General features: G+C 46.3%; 1 protein-coding gene across 2 annotated transcripts in view; it reads right to left on the minus strand.

Moving 5' to 3' along the window:
* The window catches only part of LOC141116953 (NACHT, LRR and PYD domains-containing protein 3-like), a 291,452-nt gene that overhangs the window by 121,197 nt on the left and 153,982 nt on the right, over positions 1–16,273 (minus strand). For both annotated transcript variants that reach the window (XM_073609472.1, XM_073609473.1), the window contains exon 7: positions 13,847–14,011. In XM_073609472.1, the coding sequence (XP_073465573.1) occupies positions 13,847–14,011 (165 nt within the window). The remainder of the gene's footprint in view (positions 1–13,846; positions 14,012–16,273) is intronic.

Here is a 16,273-nt window from a genome sequence, read left to right on the forward strand (position 1 = left end):
AAAAGATACCATGGACAGACTCCCTATTAAGGAAAGCATGGGCTTCAACCCTAGCAAATTTGAAACCAGCTATGGCCTTAACTGTGGTAGCCGGGAACTTGGAGCACTGGCTGGAACAGTTGAAAGCCCATATCGAGGCAGGAAATCTCCGTAAGGACCTGTTGGATACACTGCCTGTACTACTGAAAGCAGTGGGGTACATAGCAGATGCTTCGGCTGAATCAGTAAAAATGTCAGCCAGATCCTCAGCTTTGATAAACTCAACTCGTAGAGCTTTATGGGTTAAGACATGGACTGGGGATACAGCCTCAAAAATCAACCTATGCAGTCTACCCTTTGAAGGAGATTTGGTTTTTGGCCCGGATCTCGAAGCCATACTTGATAGAACGGCTGACAAGAAAAAGGCCTTCCCTGTAAAGAAAAAGGTAATCCCTCAAGGCAATACAAATTTTCGTGCTTTTTGAAAAACCCCGAACACGAAAGACAGGTTACAAAAAACCCTGGAGGTCTCAGAGAGAGAGAGGGGCAAGTCAGGAGTACTATTTCGCCCCCCCTACCCCAAATACAAAAAGCCAGTGACTGTCCTCCGACTGTGGGAGCAAGGTTACAAACCTTCTTTCCACAGTGGAAGAAGATAACAACCAGTCCATTTATCCTCAAAACAATAAGGGAGGGTTGTAGTATGGGTTATTCCTGCGCTACCGTGATGGAGAAATAAAAGGATGTAAAGATAAAAGTATGAACAGCTGCACGCACCGAATGGGGTCAAACGAAGCCCAAAGAAAAATAAAAGGAAAATGGGGGTGGGTGCTGCGCTATGCAAAAAGAACGGCTGCTACAAATAACAATATGAAGTACTGTTGAAGTATAGGTAGGGGGCTGCTACCAGCCTATAAAGCAGGAAAGTGATAGAAGCCACTATAAATAAATCTCAACTTAATACACGTGCTAATGCCCAATTGGGAAGTGTAAACACAATCTATGTGCAAAATCCTGCAATAAATAAATCCTATCTATAGATGTACAATAAGAAATTCAAAAGGTGTACTCCTGTGCAAATATAAATAAATTGATGCGTGTGCCCAATCCAACAATGCATTAAACAAAAATTAATAAAATGGATAATGCAAAGAAACTAGCAATGGAATAAATTATGCAATAAACAAATCAATGTGCAAACACAGTCATATAGGAAGCTTCCTGTGTAAACGTGCAAAAACGCATAGAGAGTGCATAGTGATATGTGACATAAATAATCCACTAAAATCACAAAGTGTCACAACAGTAAATGATCCAATATGGTCTGGTAATAGGGAAGGTCCAGATAACATGCAACTGTGTGCATAAGTGAAAAAACACAAAATGCAGTGTGGTAATGTCCTCTTAAAAGCAATACAAAAGTCCAATGTGCTCAACCAAATAAAGTGAAGTGCCTAAAATAAGACAAATGTGTATCCTCTTCGTGCATAGATCACACTGAAGTAAGCAGTGGCCCCTTACCTAGCGGTAGTGGGTAAACCCGCAGAGAAGTAAATACAGGTGGCTGTTGTCTTTACTTGGGGTCCTGGACCAAGTTGCAGGGGATGCCTGAAATCTGACTTGTATCTTAGGCAGACTTCTGGGAAAATTAATGAGCCAATCACACAAGCAGGAAATTATGTTTCTGGGGAGTGGTCGGTACACATTCTGTTTACAGAACACCTCCAGGTTTCACCTATACTGAGGCACGGAGACAGAGACAGGACCCGCGCTGGTCCAGAACCCCAAGTAAAGACAACAGCCACCTGTATTTTCTTCTCTGCGGTTTTACCCACTACCGCTAGGTAAGGGGCCACTGCTTACTTCAGTGTGATCTATGCACGAAGAGGATACACATTTGTCTTATTTTAGGCACTTCACTTTATTTGGTTGAGCACATTGGACTTTTGTATTGCTTTTAAGAGGACATTACCACAATGCATTTTGTGTTTTTTCACTTATGCACACAGTTGCATGTTATCTGGACCTTCCCTATTACCAGACCATATTGGATCATTTACTGTTGTGACACTTTGTGATTTTATTGGAATTTTTTATGTCACATATCACTATGCACTCTCTATGCGTTTTTGCACGTTTACACAGGAAGCTTCCTATATGACTGTGTTTGCACATTGATTTGTTTTTTGCATAATTTATTCCATTGCTAGTTTCTTTGCATTATCCATTTTATTAATTTTTGTTTAATGCATTGTTGGATTTGGCACACGCATCAATTTATATTTGCACAGGAGTACACCTTTTGAATTTTATTGTACATCTATAGATAGGATTTATTTATTGCAGGATTTTGCACATACTGTAGATTGTGTTTACACTTCCCAATTGGGCATTAGCACGTGTATTAAGTTGAGATTTATTTATAGTGACTTCTATCACTTTCCTGCTTTATAGGCTGGTAGCAGCCCCCTACCTATACTTCAACAGTAATTCATATTGTTGTTTGTAGCAGCCGTTCTTTTTGGATAGCGCAGCACCCACCCCCATTTTCCTAATAATGGAGGGTTACAGACTGGAATTCTCTCAACCCCCGCCAGTTCGTTTTTACATAGCCCAGGCTCCCGGAGACCCAGAGAAATCTGTGGCAATGACATCAATCCTACAGGAATTGATTCAACAGAGGGTGATCATAAATGTTCCCCCCAAAGAAGAACAGGGGTGCTATTCGCACATATTTCTGGTAAAGAAGCCTTCAGGCAAATTTAGATTAGTATCTTCAGGTTCAGAATCAACAAACAGATCAATCAGGTACAAGAAATTCAGAATGGACACAATCTTCTCAGTAAAGGGTCCCCTGACCCCAAGCTGTTTTATGGCATCCATAGATCTGAGAGATGCATATCTCCATTAGGGATGAGCTTCGTGTTCGAGTCGAACCCATGTTCGACTCGAACATCGGCTGTTCGATCGTTCGCCGAATTGCGAACGTTATGGGCCGTTCGCGCTAAATTCGTGTGGCGCGTCACGGCCCATAATTCACTGCGGCATCGCAGTGCATTGCTGGCTGATGATTGGCCAAGCATGCACTATGACCCGCATGCTTGGCCAATCACAGCGCCGTCAGTAGAGAGAGCTGTAATTGGCCAAAGCCAGGGTGGCTTTGGCCAATTATGGCTCAGGGGATTTAGTACACACCCCACACTATATAAGGCCGCCTGCACGGCGGCCCTGTGTAGTGTGTGTTCCGGTGTGCTGAGAGATAGAGAGAGAGAGAGACAGTGTCATTTGATTTGAGTTAGATAGATTAGGCAGAACAGTCAGTCAGTTAGCTGCACTTACAGTGTATTGTGTATATATATGCATCCCAGGTGTTGCATATATATATATACACTGTATTCAGTTTAGCTAGATCCGTTCCTGTTATCTTCTATCTAGACTATTTACATTTAATGCAGTGCGTCCTGCTCACAGTGTTCAGCTAGATCCGTTCCTGCTATTTACATTTAGTGCAGTGCGTCCTGCTCACAGTGTTCAGCTAGATCCGTTCCTGTTATCTTCTAGACTATTTACATTTAGTGCAGTGCGTCCTGCTCACAGTGTTCAGCTAGATCCGTTCCTGTTATCTTCTAGACTATTTACATTTAGTGCAGTGCGTCCTGCTCACAGTGTTCAGCTAGATCCGTTCCTGTTAAATTCCTACTGACAGGCAGGCTTGTCTGGTTACAGTATATAAAGCTACCTGAAGAAAATTACAGGTGTTCTATTTGATCCTATTAGTACCACGGTCAGGCAGCTAGACTATTTACATTTAGTACAGTGCGTCCTGCTCACAGTGTTCAGCTAGATCCGTTCCTGTTATCTTCCTACTGACAGGCAGGCTTGTCTGGTTACAGTATATAAAGCTACCTGAAGAAAATTACAGGTGTTCTATTTGATCCTATTAGTACCACGGTCAGGCAGCTAGACTATTTACATTTAGTACAGTGCGTCCTGCTCACAGTGTACAGCTAGATCCGTTCCTGTTATCTTCCTACTGACAGGCAGGCTTGTCTGGTTACAGTATATAAAGCTACCTGAAGAAAATTACAGGTGTTCTATTTGATCCTATTAGTACCACGGTCAGGCAGCTAGACTATTTACATTTAGTACAGTGCGTCCTGCTCACAGTGTTCAGCTAGATCCGTTCCTGTTATCTTCCTACTGACAGGCAGGCTTGTCTGGTTACAGTATATAAAGCTACCTGAAGAAAATTACAGGTGTTCTATTTGATCCTATTAGTACCACGGTCAGGCAGCTAGACTATTTACATTTAGTACAGTGTGTCCTGCTCACAGTGTTCAGCTAGATCCGTTCCTGTTATCTTCCTACTGACAGGCAGGCTTGTCTGGTTACAGTATATAAAGCTACCTGAAGAAAATTACAGGTGTTCTATTTGATCCTATTAGTACCACGGTCAGGCAGCTAGACTATTTACATTTAGTACAGTGCGTCCTGCTCACAGTGTACAGCTAGATCCGTTCCTGTTATCTTCCTACTGACAGGCAGGCTTGTCTGGTTACAGTATATAAAGCTACCTGAAGAAAATTACAGGTGTTCTATTTGATCCTATTAGTACCACGGTCAGGCAGCTAGACTATTTACATTTAGTACAGTGCGTCCTGCTCACAGTGTTCAGCTAGATCCGTTCCTGTTATCTTCCTACTGACAGGCAGGCTTGTCTGGTTACAGTATATAAAGCTACTTGAAGAAAATTACAGGTGTTCTATCCCAGCTTAGTGCAGCTACAGGCCATTAGTATGTCTGGAAGGCCAAGAAGGAGAGGCAGACAGTCACAAGCCAATAAGAGAGGGCAAGCAGGCTCTGTGTCTAGTGCTGGTCGTGGAGACGGTGCATCCTCATCAGCACGTGGCCATGGGACACGCTTGGCCTTTTTTTCGGCAGCTGGCCGCGTTGAGCCGCAACATGCGGAAGACTTGGTCGAGTGGATGACCAAGCCGTCCTCATCCTCCTCATCCTCTCTCACCCATGCCCAGGGTGCTTTGTCTGGCAAAGCAGCGGCTTCTTCCCTCAGCTCAATGTCATCAGTGACTCCTTCCCTAGCTCCACCATGTCCTCATGAGGATTCCCTCGAACTGTTTGACCACAGTGTTGGGTACATGCTCCAGGAGGATGCCCAGCGTTTGGAAGGCTCTGATGACGATACTGAGCTCGATGAAGGCAGTAACATGAGCGCGGACAGAGGGGGTGCCCAAGAAGGACAGCAATCTGGCAGTCATGCTCCCCCTGCTGCAGCATACTGCCAGGTTTGCTCCAGTGATGAGGAGGGAGGGGATGATGAGGTCACTGACTCAACGTGGGTGCCTGATAGGAGAGAGGAGGAGGAGGAGGAGGAGGAGGAGGAGGAGGCGGCAGCACATCACCAACGAGGCAGGATGCCCTCCAGGGGCCAGCCTAAGGGCAGCACATTGACTGCATCACACCCCAAAGCTCCACATGTGCAGGGCGCTGCAGTCTCTGCGCGTTATTCAAAAAGTTCTTTGGTGTGGGCCTTTTTTGAGACGAGTGCATCAGATCGCACCGCTGCTATTTGCAACATATGTCTCAAGCGTATCTCGCGTGGCCAAAACATCTCCCGCTTGGGTACCACATGCTTGACCAGACATATGTTGACCTGCCATGCAGTTCGTTGGCAAGCGTATCTAAAAGACCCACACCAAAGAACAAAGAGGATCTCTCCTTGCTCCTCATCAGCTGAGATTTCCAACCCCACTAGACCTTCAGTCCTCTCTGAGACCTGCAGTGAGAGGAATGAAGGTGTAGAATTAGGTGTGTCACAGCCAAGTACTTGTGGGCAATCTGCTTTTGGTACACCGACGTCAGATTGTACCAGGCAAATTTCCCTGCCCCAGCTGCTGCACCGCCGAAAGAAGTTTGCTCCCAGCCATCCACATGCCCAGCGGTTGAATGCTAGCTTGGCAAAATTGCTAGCACTTCAACTGCTGCCTTTTCAGTTGGTAGACTCTGCCCCCTTCCGTGAGTTTGTGGAATGTGCGGTTCCTCAGTGGCAGGTACCCAAACGCCACTTTTTCTCACGGAAGGCGATTCCGGCTCTCTACCGGCATGTGGAAGGCAATGTCCATGCCTCGCTGGACAGGGCGGTCAGCGGTAAGGTGCATATTACCGCTGACTCATGGTCCAGCAGGCATGGACAGGGACGTTACCTAAGTTTCACGGCGCATTGGGTGACTCTGCTGGCAGCTGGGAAGGATGCAGGACAAGGTGCAGTAGTGTTGGAGGTTGTTCCGCCACCACGCCTCCAAAATGCTGATTGTGACACACCTCTCTCCTCCACCCCCTCCTCTTCTTCTTCCTCCATGGCCTCTTCCTCGGAACCAGCGGTGCTCCGTAGGCGTTCAAGGGGCTACGCAAGTACGCAGGCCAAAAGATGCCATGCGGTGCTTGAGCTGGTGTGCTTGGGGGACAGGAGCCACACTGGGGCAGAGGTTCTGTCAGCTCTGCAGGGGCAGGTTCAGAGGTGGTTGACGCCACGCCAACTTAAGGCAGGAATGGTGGTTTGCGACAATGGCACCAACCTCCTCTCTGCCCTCCGACAGGGACAAATGACCCATGTGCCCTGTTTGGCTCACGTCCTTAACTTGGTGGTGCAGCGGTTCTTGGGCAGGTACCCGGGCTTACAGGATGTCCTGAGGCAGGCCAGGAAAGTCTGTGTGCATTTCCGCCGGTCATATAATGCCAGTGCTCGGCTGACGGACCTCCAAAAGGAGTTTAACCTGCCCAAGAACCGCCTAATCTGTGACATGCCCACCAGGTGGAACTCAACGTTGGCCATGCTGCAGCGGCTGCACACGCAGCAGAGGGCCATCAATGAGTACCTGTGCGACTATGGCACCAGGACAGGGTCAGGGGAGCTTGGTTTTTTTTCCCCACGCCAGTGGGCCATGATCAGGGATGCATGCACTGTCCTGTCACCATTCGAGGAGGCCACAAGGATGGTGAGCAGTGACAGTGCATGCATCAGTGACACTGTCCCCCTTGTCCACCTGTTGGAGCACACGCTGCGTGGAATAATGGACAGGGCACTTGAGGCAGAACAGAGGCAAGAAGAGGAGGACTTCCTTAGCTCTCAAGGCCCCCTTTATCCAGACAGTGTTCCTGCGTGCCCGCCGATCACACAGGAAGAGGACGAGGAGGAAGAGGAGGAGGAGGAAGATTGTGTCAGTATGGAGGTGGAGCCTGGCACTCAGCATCAGCAGCAGTCTTTAAGGGATCAGTCCCAAGAAACACATGGACTTGTACGTGGCTGGGAGGAGGTGGCTGCGGACCATGTCGTTCTTAGTGACCCAGAGGACTCCGGACCAAATGCCTCAGCAAACCTACGCTGCATGGCCTCCCTGATCCTGCAAAGCCTGCGTAAGGATCCTCGTATTCGTGGTATCAAGGAGAAGGACCAATACTGGCTGGCAACCCTCCTTGATCCACGTTACAAGGGTAAGGTTGCGGACCTTATCTTGCCATCGCAGAGGGAGCAGAGGATGAAACATCTTCGGGAGGCCTTGCAGAAAGGTCTGTGCAACGCGTTCCCAGAGACTGGGAGGTTACAAACTCCTGTTTCTGGACAACGTGTTGCTGAGGCTTCGGTCAGTCAAAGAAGGAGCGGTGGAGAAGGTGGCCGTCTGACCGATGCGTTCAGACAATTTTTTGGTCCGCAGCCCCAAGGTATGATCGGTTCCAGCAACCATCGCCAGCGTCTGTTTTACATGGTGCAGGAATACCTAGGGGCAAGATCAGACTTGGACACCTTTCCCACCGAAAATCCTCTGGGTTACTGGGTCTTGAGGATGGATCACTGGCCAGAGCTTGCACAGTATGCAATTGAGCTACTGGCCTGTCCTGCATCCAGCGTTCTTTCGGAACGCACATTCAGTGCTGCTGGAGGCGTGGTAACCGATCACAGGGTGCGTCTGTCCACCGACTCGGTCGATCGGCTGACCTTCATAAAAATGAATGAGTCTTGGATCACCACCAGCTACCAAGCACCTGATGCTGATGTAACCGAATAATTTTTTTTGAAATCTCAGATCCCTTCAAAGACTGCCTATGCTGATGCTGAGTGACTATCCCTGAGTAATTATCCTCTTCCTCCTCAATCATCACGCTGATAGCTTGTAAGAACATTTTTGGTTCTGGGCGCCACCACCAGTGCCTAAGGCACAATTTTTCAGCCCCTGTTTAACAGGGGCGTGTAATTACAATTTTTGAAGCAATAATTTGCAGCAGGGCTCGTTCCTGCGTTCCAACTAGAGTGTCTGTGAGGGGTTGCAGTGTTGTGGCACCAGCACCAGTGCCTAAGGCCTAATTTTTCAGCTCCTGTTCAACAGGGGCATGTAATTACAATTCTTGATCTAATATTTCACAGCAGGGCCCTGTGAGGGCTTACAGTGTTGTGGCCACAGCAACACCTAAGGCCCAAATTTCTGCTGAGTATATAGGGCAGGACCCTACTTTCAAACATCTAACTTACAAACGACTCCTACTTGCAAACGGAAGGAGACAACAGGAAGTGGGATGAAATCTACCCCTAGGAAGGGAAATTCTCTCCTGTAAGAGTTAATATGGGAAAACAATTTCTCCTTTCCACTGATGCTTTCCAATCCTTGTTCCACAAAAAAACCCAAATTTTCAAAAAACATTTTTCATTGGGACAAAAAAGTGAGGTGAAATCTTCTGAAGAGGAGGAAAGACAGCAAAACAAATGTCACAGGGGTGATAACCCTTCCCTATGTTTTCCAAAAAGCTTAGAAAAGATTTTTTGGCTGGAGCTAAACACGTTAAAAATGTTCAAAATTACAAACAGATTCTACTTAACAACAAACCTACAGTCCCTGTCTTGTTTGCACCGCCTGTATACTGCTGTTCAGAGTATATAGGGCCTGGTGGCCCCACACCTTTCCTTATTTTAATTTGGGTGCGGGGTTCCCCTTAATATCCATACAAGACCCAAAGGGCCTGGTAATGGACTGGGGGGTACCCATGCCGTTTGTCTCACTGATTTTCATCCATATTGCCATGACCCGACATGACATTAAACCCGCAAGCAGTTTTAAATGAGATTTTTTCCTTTAAAAATGACATTTGGTGCAGGGACTGTTCTAAACATGGGAAACATGCGTCACTTTACAGGCATACTATAGACACCCCCCAGGTACGATATTTAAAGGAATATTTCACTTTTTTTTTTTTACTTTAAGCATCATTAAAATCACTGCTCCCGAAAAAACGGCCGTTTTTAAAAGTTTTTTTTGCATTGATACATGTCCCCTGGGGTAGGACCCGGGTCCCCAAACCCTTTTTAGGACAATACCATGCAAATTAGCCTTTAAAATGAGCACTTTTGATTTCGAACGTTCGAGTCCCATAGACGTCAATGGGGTTCTAACGTTCGTGCGAACTTTCGGTCCGTTCGCGGGTTCTGGTGCGAACCGAACCGGGGGGTGTTCGGCTCATCCCTAATCTCCATGTGCCTATAGCACCAGCATCCCAAAAACACCTAAGATTTGCGTTCAAGAAGGGAGACTCAATCCTACATCTTCAGTTCAGAGCTCTTCCTTTCGGGCTGTCCTCCTCTCCGAGGATATTCACAAAGATCGTAGCAGAGGCCTTAGCCCCATTTAGAGTAGAGGGAATATGGATTGTCCCATATTTAGACGATCTTCTAATATTTGCCAAAACAAGGGATCTATTAGAGAAGGATCTGGAAAGGACAAAGACACTTGGAGGGTCTCGGCTGGATACTAAACAAGGAGAAGTCAAACATGATTCCATCTCAGGCAATAAAATTCCTGGGATATACCATCGATTCCATACAGGAGAGAAGCTTTCTCCCGGAGGAAAAGAGAGAGAGAAGGTTCAGAATACCATAAAAAAGACCAAGACAAACCTGCCAATTTCTGTCAGGGCAGCTTTGTCAGTCTTGGGGCTCCTCACTGCATCAATACCAGCAGTACAATGGGCACGTCTCCACACAAGGGATCTCCAGCAGGCAATTCTGAGAAATTGGTCCTATGGGGAGTCCCTGGAAAAATTGATCAAGATGCCCCCTCAAGTTCAGAAGAAGCTCTGGTGGTGGAGGAGCCGCTCAAACCTGGACAGGGGCCTGCTCTGGTGTTTTCCCTTAGAGAGGAGGTTAACAACGGATGCAAGTTCTTGGGGTTGGGTCACCCACCTGGAAGGACAGATGGCTCAGGGGAATTGGACAAACAAGGAAGCCAGGAGATCCTCCATTTGGAGGGAACTAAGGGCTATTCCTCTAGGACTATGGGTCTTCGAGGAACTAATCCAGGGTCACCATGTCCAAGGTTTGTCGGACAAGGCCACAGCAGTGGCCTATATAACAAGACAAGGAGGCACGAGAAGCAAGGTGTTGCTATTCTGGGCCCTTCAGATTCTATCCTGGGCAGAAAGCAACTTGAGGTCCCTAACAGCAGTGCACCTAAAGGGAGATCTGAATCTAGTAGCAGACTTTGAGCAGAGAAAGGATACTAGAATCAGAGCGGAGTCTGAATGAACAGGTATTCCAAAGATTAATAGAAAAATGGGGAGCTCCTCAAATAGATATGTTCGCATCCCAGAAAAATACAAAGGTGAAGGCCTATTTTTCACTAAACAGGCAAGATCAAGCAAGAGGATTGGATGCACTGGCACAACCATGGAACTTTCACTTGTGTTACGCCTCCCCCCCCCTTTCAAATGATCCATTTGGTATTAAAGAAGCTACAGTAAGAGGCCACGAGTATGATTCCAGTGGCTCCTTTTTGGCCCAAAAGGGCTTGGCTTGCAAGTGTGCAGAGGATGGCACTGGAACCTTACTGCGTTCTTCCACTATGGAGAGATCTCCTAACCCAGGGACCCCTTCAACATCCGAATATCGAACACCTCAGACTGACAGGGTGGTTACGGAGGAGCAGATCCTAAAAAGAAAAGGCTTCTCAGACAAACTGGTCTCAACCTTTTTAAGTAGCCGAAAAAAGGTTACTAGAGCAATTTATTTTAAAGACATGGAAGCGTTTTAATTCCTGGTGCACAACTAAAAAGTTCTCACCACAGGAAATGGTTTCGGTTCTAGAATTCCTCCATGAAGGGATGGGGTTGGCGGCCAGTACCCTGAAGGTCCAAGTGGCCGCTTTATCGTTTTTTCTTGAGAGACCGCTATCTCAGGAGCCGCTTATTATTAGATTTTTTTAAGGCATTGGCCAGAGCTAGGCTAATACCTTTTAAGTTTTTTCCAAAATGGGACCTATCATTGGTTTTACAAGGTTTGATCAAAAGACCTTTTGAACCTCCAGAGGAAGTGACAATCAAATTACGGTCGCTCAAATTAGTTCTTTTAGTGGCAGTTACATCAGCTAGAAGGGTAAGCGAGTTGCAAGCCCTATCTATAGTAGAACCTTTCTGTTATATATTTCCAGACCGGGTAGTGCTAAAAACTGATCCGGGTTTTCTGCCAAAAGTTTCAACAGCATTTCATAGGCCACAAGAAAAAATTCTTCCTACCTTTTTGTCCTACACTATCCAGCTCTAGGGAGAAGTCTTTCCATAGCCTGGACGTGAGAAGGTGTTTACTACACTATCTAGAAATCACAAGAGAATTCAGAAAATCAAATTCACTCTTTATTCTGTTCTCAGGACCACGTAAAGGGTATAGTGCCTCTAAAAACACTATAGTTAGATGGATGCGAATGGCCATCAGTGAATTCTATAGAGCTTCAGGGGTAGATCCTCCCACAAGGGTAGTAGCCCACTCAACATGGGCGGTAGCAACGTCCTAGGCGGAAAGAGCAGGGGCTTCTCTGGGTCGGATCTGTAAAGTGGCCACATGGACAAGTTTCTCCACCTTCACCCGCCACTACAGGTTGGACTTGCTATCAGCATCAGAACAATCGTTCGTCAGGAAAGTCCTGCAGGCGGTGGTCCCACCCTAGAGTAAGTACTCTCTTATCTCCAGGTGCTGTCCTGAAAGACGAAGGGAGAAAACCTTAGTTAGACTTGCCGGTAACTGTATTTCTAAGAGTCTTTCAGGACAGCGCCGATGACCCGCCCTAATGGTATTATAAAATGTGGTGTTATTGCCATGTCCTGCTTATCTAATTTCAGCATGGCTGGAGAACCCTATGAACAACTGAGGCCATGGTGGAAGTGTCCGGTCTTTAAAGAAAACTGACTGCAGTGTTTCCTGGGAAAGTGGATGGAGCTGCCCTCTCTCCAGGTGCTGTCCTGAAAGACTCGTAGAAATACCGTTACCAGTATGTCTAACTAAGGTTTTTTGAATCGGTGCTGTACTGCTGACTACAACAAATAATGAGAACCTAGCAATAAACACCCTGCAGGGGTGATAACAATCAGTGAACACAAAGCTATGGAAGAGTAATCAGTGGCAAATAGTTCATGTAAACACAAAAATCGGTGTATATATTAATAATTACTATACAAAAAGGTAAAAACCCTCCAAAGATGTAACCCCACGAAATTAAACATGCAGCAATGACAATTCATTTGTTCTTTGTGGTGTGGGGTCACTATTGGGGTGTCTGCAGCAGATTTCTTCTTTTCTTCTGTTTGTATTTATCTGCTTTGGTGTTGGCAGTGTGTGAGATTCCTCGCTATCTGATATTTTTGATGCTTTTTTAAGCATTTCCAGATGCACCCCAGATGCTTTTTTCTTTTTCCCACTATACTGGGGTCCGGTGCTTTTTTGGTGTTTTTTAGCACATTCCAGTACAATTCTGTGCAGGAAAAAAGCAGCATGATGTACCATATATACTAGAGTATAAGTCGAGGCCCTAATTTACCACAAAAAAAATGGGAAAAACTTATTGACCCGAGTATAAGATGAGGGTGAGAAATGCAGCAGCTACTGCAAGTTGAAAAAGAGGGTCAACAATGCCCATCTGCAGCTGTATACCTCCCTGTGTCCTGTGCATATGTGTCATGTGTCCTGTGTCCTGTGTATATGTGCATATGTCATGTGTATATGTACTTGTGTATATGTACCTGTGTCCTGTGTATGTGTGTATCCTACCTGTGTCCTGTGCATCCTCCGTGCGCCGCTCTGCACCGATCAGCGTGTAGTATTCGGCAGCCATTCACTGTTCAAAAGCCGCACCTCCTCCTCGTCCAAAAAACTCCATTTCCCAGCAGTCAGCGGTCAGCCTATCACGGACATTCTCTCATCCTCATACCACGGACGAGGATGAGAGAATGTCTGTGATAGGCTGTACACTGACTGCCTATCACAGACGAGAAGGCGCGGCTTTTGAACAGTGAGAGCCGCTGCCGAGTCTATGCAGCACACGCTGGCCGCCGTCTGCCTGCATGACACGCTGATCATGTAGGCAGACGGCGGTGACTCGTGTATAAGTTGAAGGGGGCACTTTCAGCCCCAAAAAAGGGGCTGAAAAATTCGACGAGTATATACGGTACTTTGTTTGTCCGTTTTTACAGCGGCTCTTTTTGGCTTCAGATGTTTTTTTCTACAGTCAAACACTCCAGCATGTTATTCTTTGTGTCCATGCACAGGCTGTCATCAACAGTTTTTGGCTGTAAAAAATAACCCAAAACTAGTGGGTTCTGTGAGTCATTTTGCAGCTGTAAAAACGTTCTAACGTACAAAAAAATGCAGGTGAATGCAGATAAACTATCAAACGCGACTCACCAGCGTTTAATGTTTTTGATCCCATTGGGGGAAAAAAAAACGCTTAAATTCTAATGCTAAAAAACGCTATTGCAAAACCATTGAAAAACTCACTGCAAAGCTACTGCCGTTTTTATACCATTATCCTGTTATACTCACAGCAATTTCTCTATCTTGCTTTTTTTCAGAGCTTCCATCAGAACCCCGAAATGAGAACCCTCCAGATTGTTCCCAGACAGGTCCAGTGTCCTCAGTGTCTGGTTGGTTATTATTCCAGATGCCAGGTGGGGGCAGGAACTGTCTGTCAGGTCATTATAATCCAAACTGTAGAAGAAAAGAATGTTACCAGAAGGAAATACATTCCTCCTCCAGGAATGAATGTAATTATTCTCTACATGAATGGAACTCATTTCTCTTTATTGTAGTCAATTATATTAGATCACTTTATAAAACTCCAGGAAATAAGAAAAATGCTATAATGAAGTATATTGTCCTCCATGTGTAGAGACTGTGATATCTCCATCCACAGGATGAGCTTAGAATACCACTGACTCATATTGTGCTATAATCTCCTTGTGTATGGAGCATGAATGGTGGTATCAGCAGACAATGTGAGGCTGGAATCAGCATTGCTAGTGATTGGATGATTTCTAATATATATAAAAAAACACTCCTTACAAATAGAGAATTTAGAATGTGTGGAGGAAAAAGGGTAACAACCCTTTAATGCTGTATCAGCCTAAATACTGGCAGGTCACCTCCCACAACATAGAACATCTAAAAATGAGCAGGTTATTTAAGGGTGACCTAACAGTATTACACTGGAGACCATGAAGACGGTTATAGCACAGACCTCAAATGCCAGGAGGGCATGTACGTCCTCCTGTTCTCACGCTGCCCACGTGACCCAGGGGGCGTGCTCTTTGATCATCGAGTCCTTCAGACTCGAATGATCACAGAGCAGGGTAAAGGGCAGGCCCTTTAACTCGTGATCAGCTGTCAGCCAATGACGGCTAATCACAGAAGTAAACAGAAGCTAGTTACCTGCTTTTTTTTCCTCACGCGGTCAGCGTGAAGAAAAGAAGAAAGCCGGCTTCTGTTAGAGAGATATTGGTCCCCTAAGGGCCAACCAGTGCTGCTAATCCATGCTCACCAGTGCCATCTATCAGTGGCCACCAGTACTGCTAGTCAGCGCCCATCAGTGCCTCCTGATTAGGAATGAGCCGAACACCCCCCTGTTCGGTTCGCACAAGAACATGCGAACAGGAAAAAAGTTTGTTCGAACACGCGTACACCGTTAAAGTCTATGGGACACGAACATGAATAATCAAAAGTGCTAATTTTAAAGGCTTATATGCAAGTTATTGTCATAAAAAGTGTTTGGGGACCTGGGTCCTGCCCCAGGGGACATGGATCAATGCAAAAAAAGTTTTAAAAACGGACGTTTTTTCAGGAGCAGTGATTTTAATAATGTTTAAAGTCAAACAATAAAAGTGTAATATCCCTTTAAATTTCGTAGCTGGGGGGTGTCTATAGTATGCCTGTAAAGGGGCGCATGTTTCCTGTGTTTAGAACAGTCTGACAGCAAAATGACATTTCGAAGGAAAAAACCCATTTAAAACTACTCGCAGCTATTGCATTGCCGCTCCGACAATACACATAGAAGTTCATTGATAAAAACGGCATGGGAATTCCCCACAGGGGAACCCCGAACCAAAATTTAAAAAAAAAAATGATGTGGGGGTCCCCCTAAATTCCATACCAGGCCCTTCAGGTCTGGTATGGATATTAAGAGGAACCCCGGACAAAAAAAAAAAAAAAGACGTGGGGTCCCCCTAAATTCCATACCAGGCCCTTCAGGTCTAGTACGGATTTTAAGGAGAACCCCGCGCCAAAAAAAGAAAAACGGCGTGGGGTCCCCCCAAAGATCAATACCAGACCCTTATCCGAGCACGCAACCTGGCAGGCCGCAGGAAAAGAGGGGGGGATGAGAGAGCACCCCCCCTCCTGAACCGTACCAGGCCACATGCCCTCAACATTGGGAGGGTGCTTTGGGGTAGCCCCCTAAAACACCTTGTCCCCATGTTGATGAGGACAAGGGCCTCATCCCCACAACCCTAGCCGGTAGTTGTGGGGGTCTGCGGGCGGGGGGGCTTATCGGAATCTGGAAGCCCCCTTTAACAAGGGGACCCCCAGATCCCGGCCCTCCCCCCTGTGTAAAATGGTAAGGGGGTACTTACCCGTACCATTTCACTAAAAAACTGTCAAAAATGTTAAAAATGACAAGAGACAGTTTTTGACAATTCCTTTTATTTAAATGCTTCTTCTTTCTTCTATCTTCCTTCATCTTCTTCTTCTGGTTCTTCTGGCTCTTCTGGTTCTTCCTCCGGCGTTCTCGTCCAGCATCTCCTCCGCGGCGTCTTCTATCTTCTTCTCCTCGGGCCGCTCCGCACCCATGGCATGGGGGGAGGCTCCCGCTCTTCTCTTCATCTTTTTCTAATCTTCTCTTCTTCTCCAGGCCACTCCGCATCCATGCTGGCATGGAGGGAGGCTCCCGCTGTGTGACGGCATCTCCTCGTCTGACGG

The sequence above is a fragment of the Aquarana catesbeiana genome, linkage group LG13 (genome assembly GCF_042186555.1).
Source record: "Aquarana catesbeiana isolate 2022-GZ linkage group LG13, ASM4218655v1, whole genome shotgun sequence".
Lineage (NCBI taxonomy): Eukaryota > Metazoa > Chordata > Amphibia > Anura > Ranidae > Aquarana > Aquarana catesbeiana.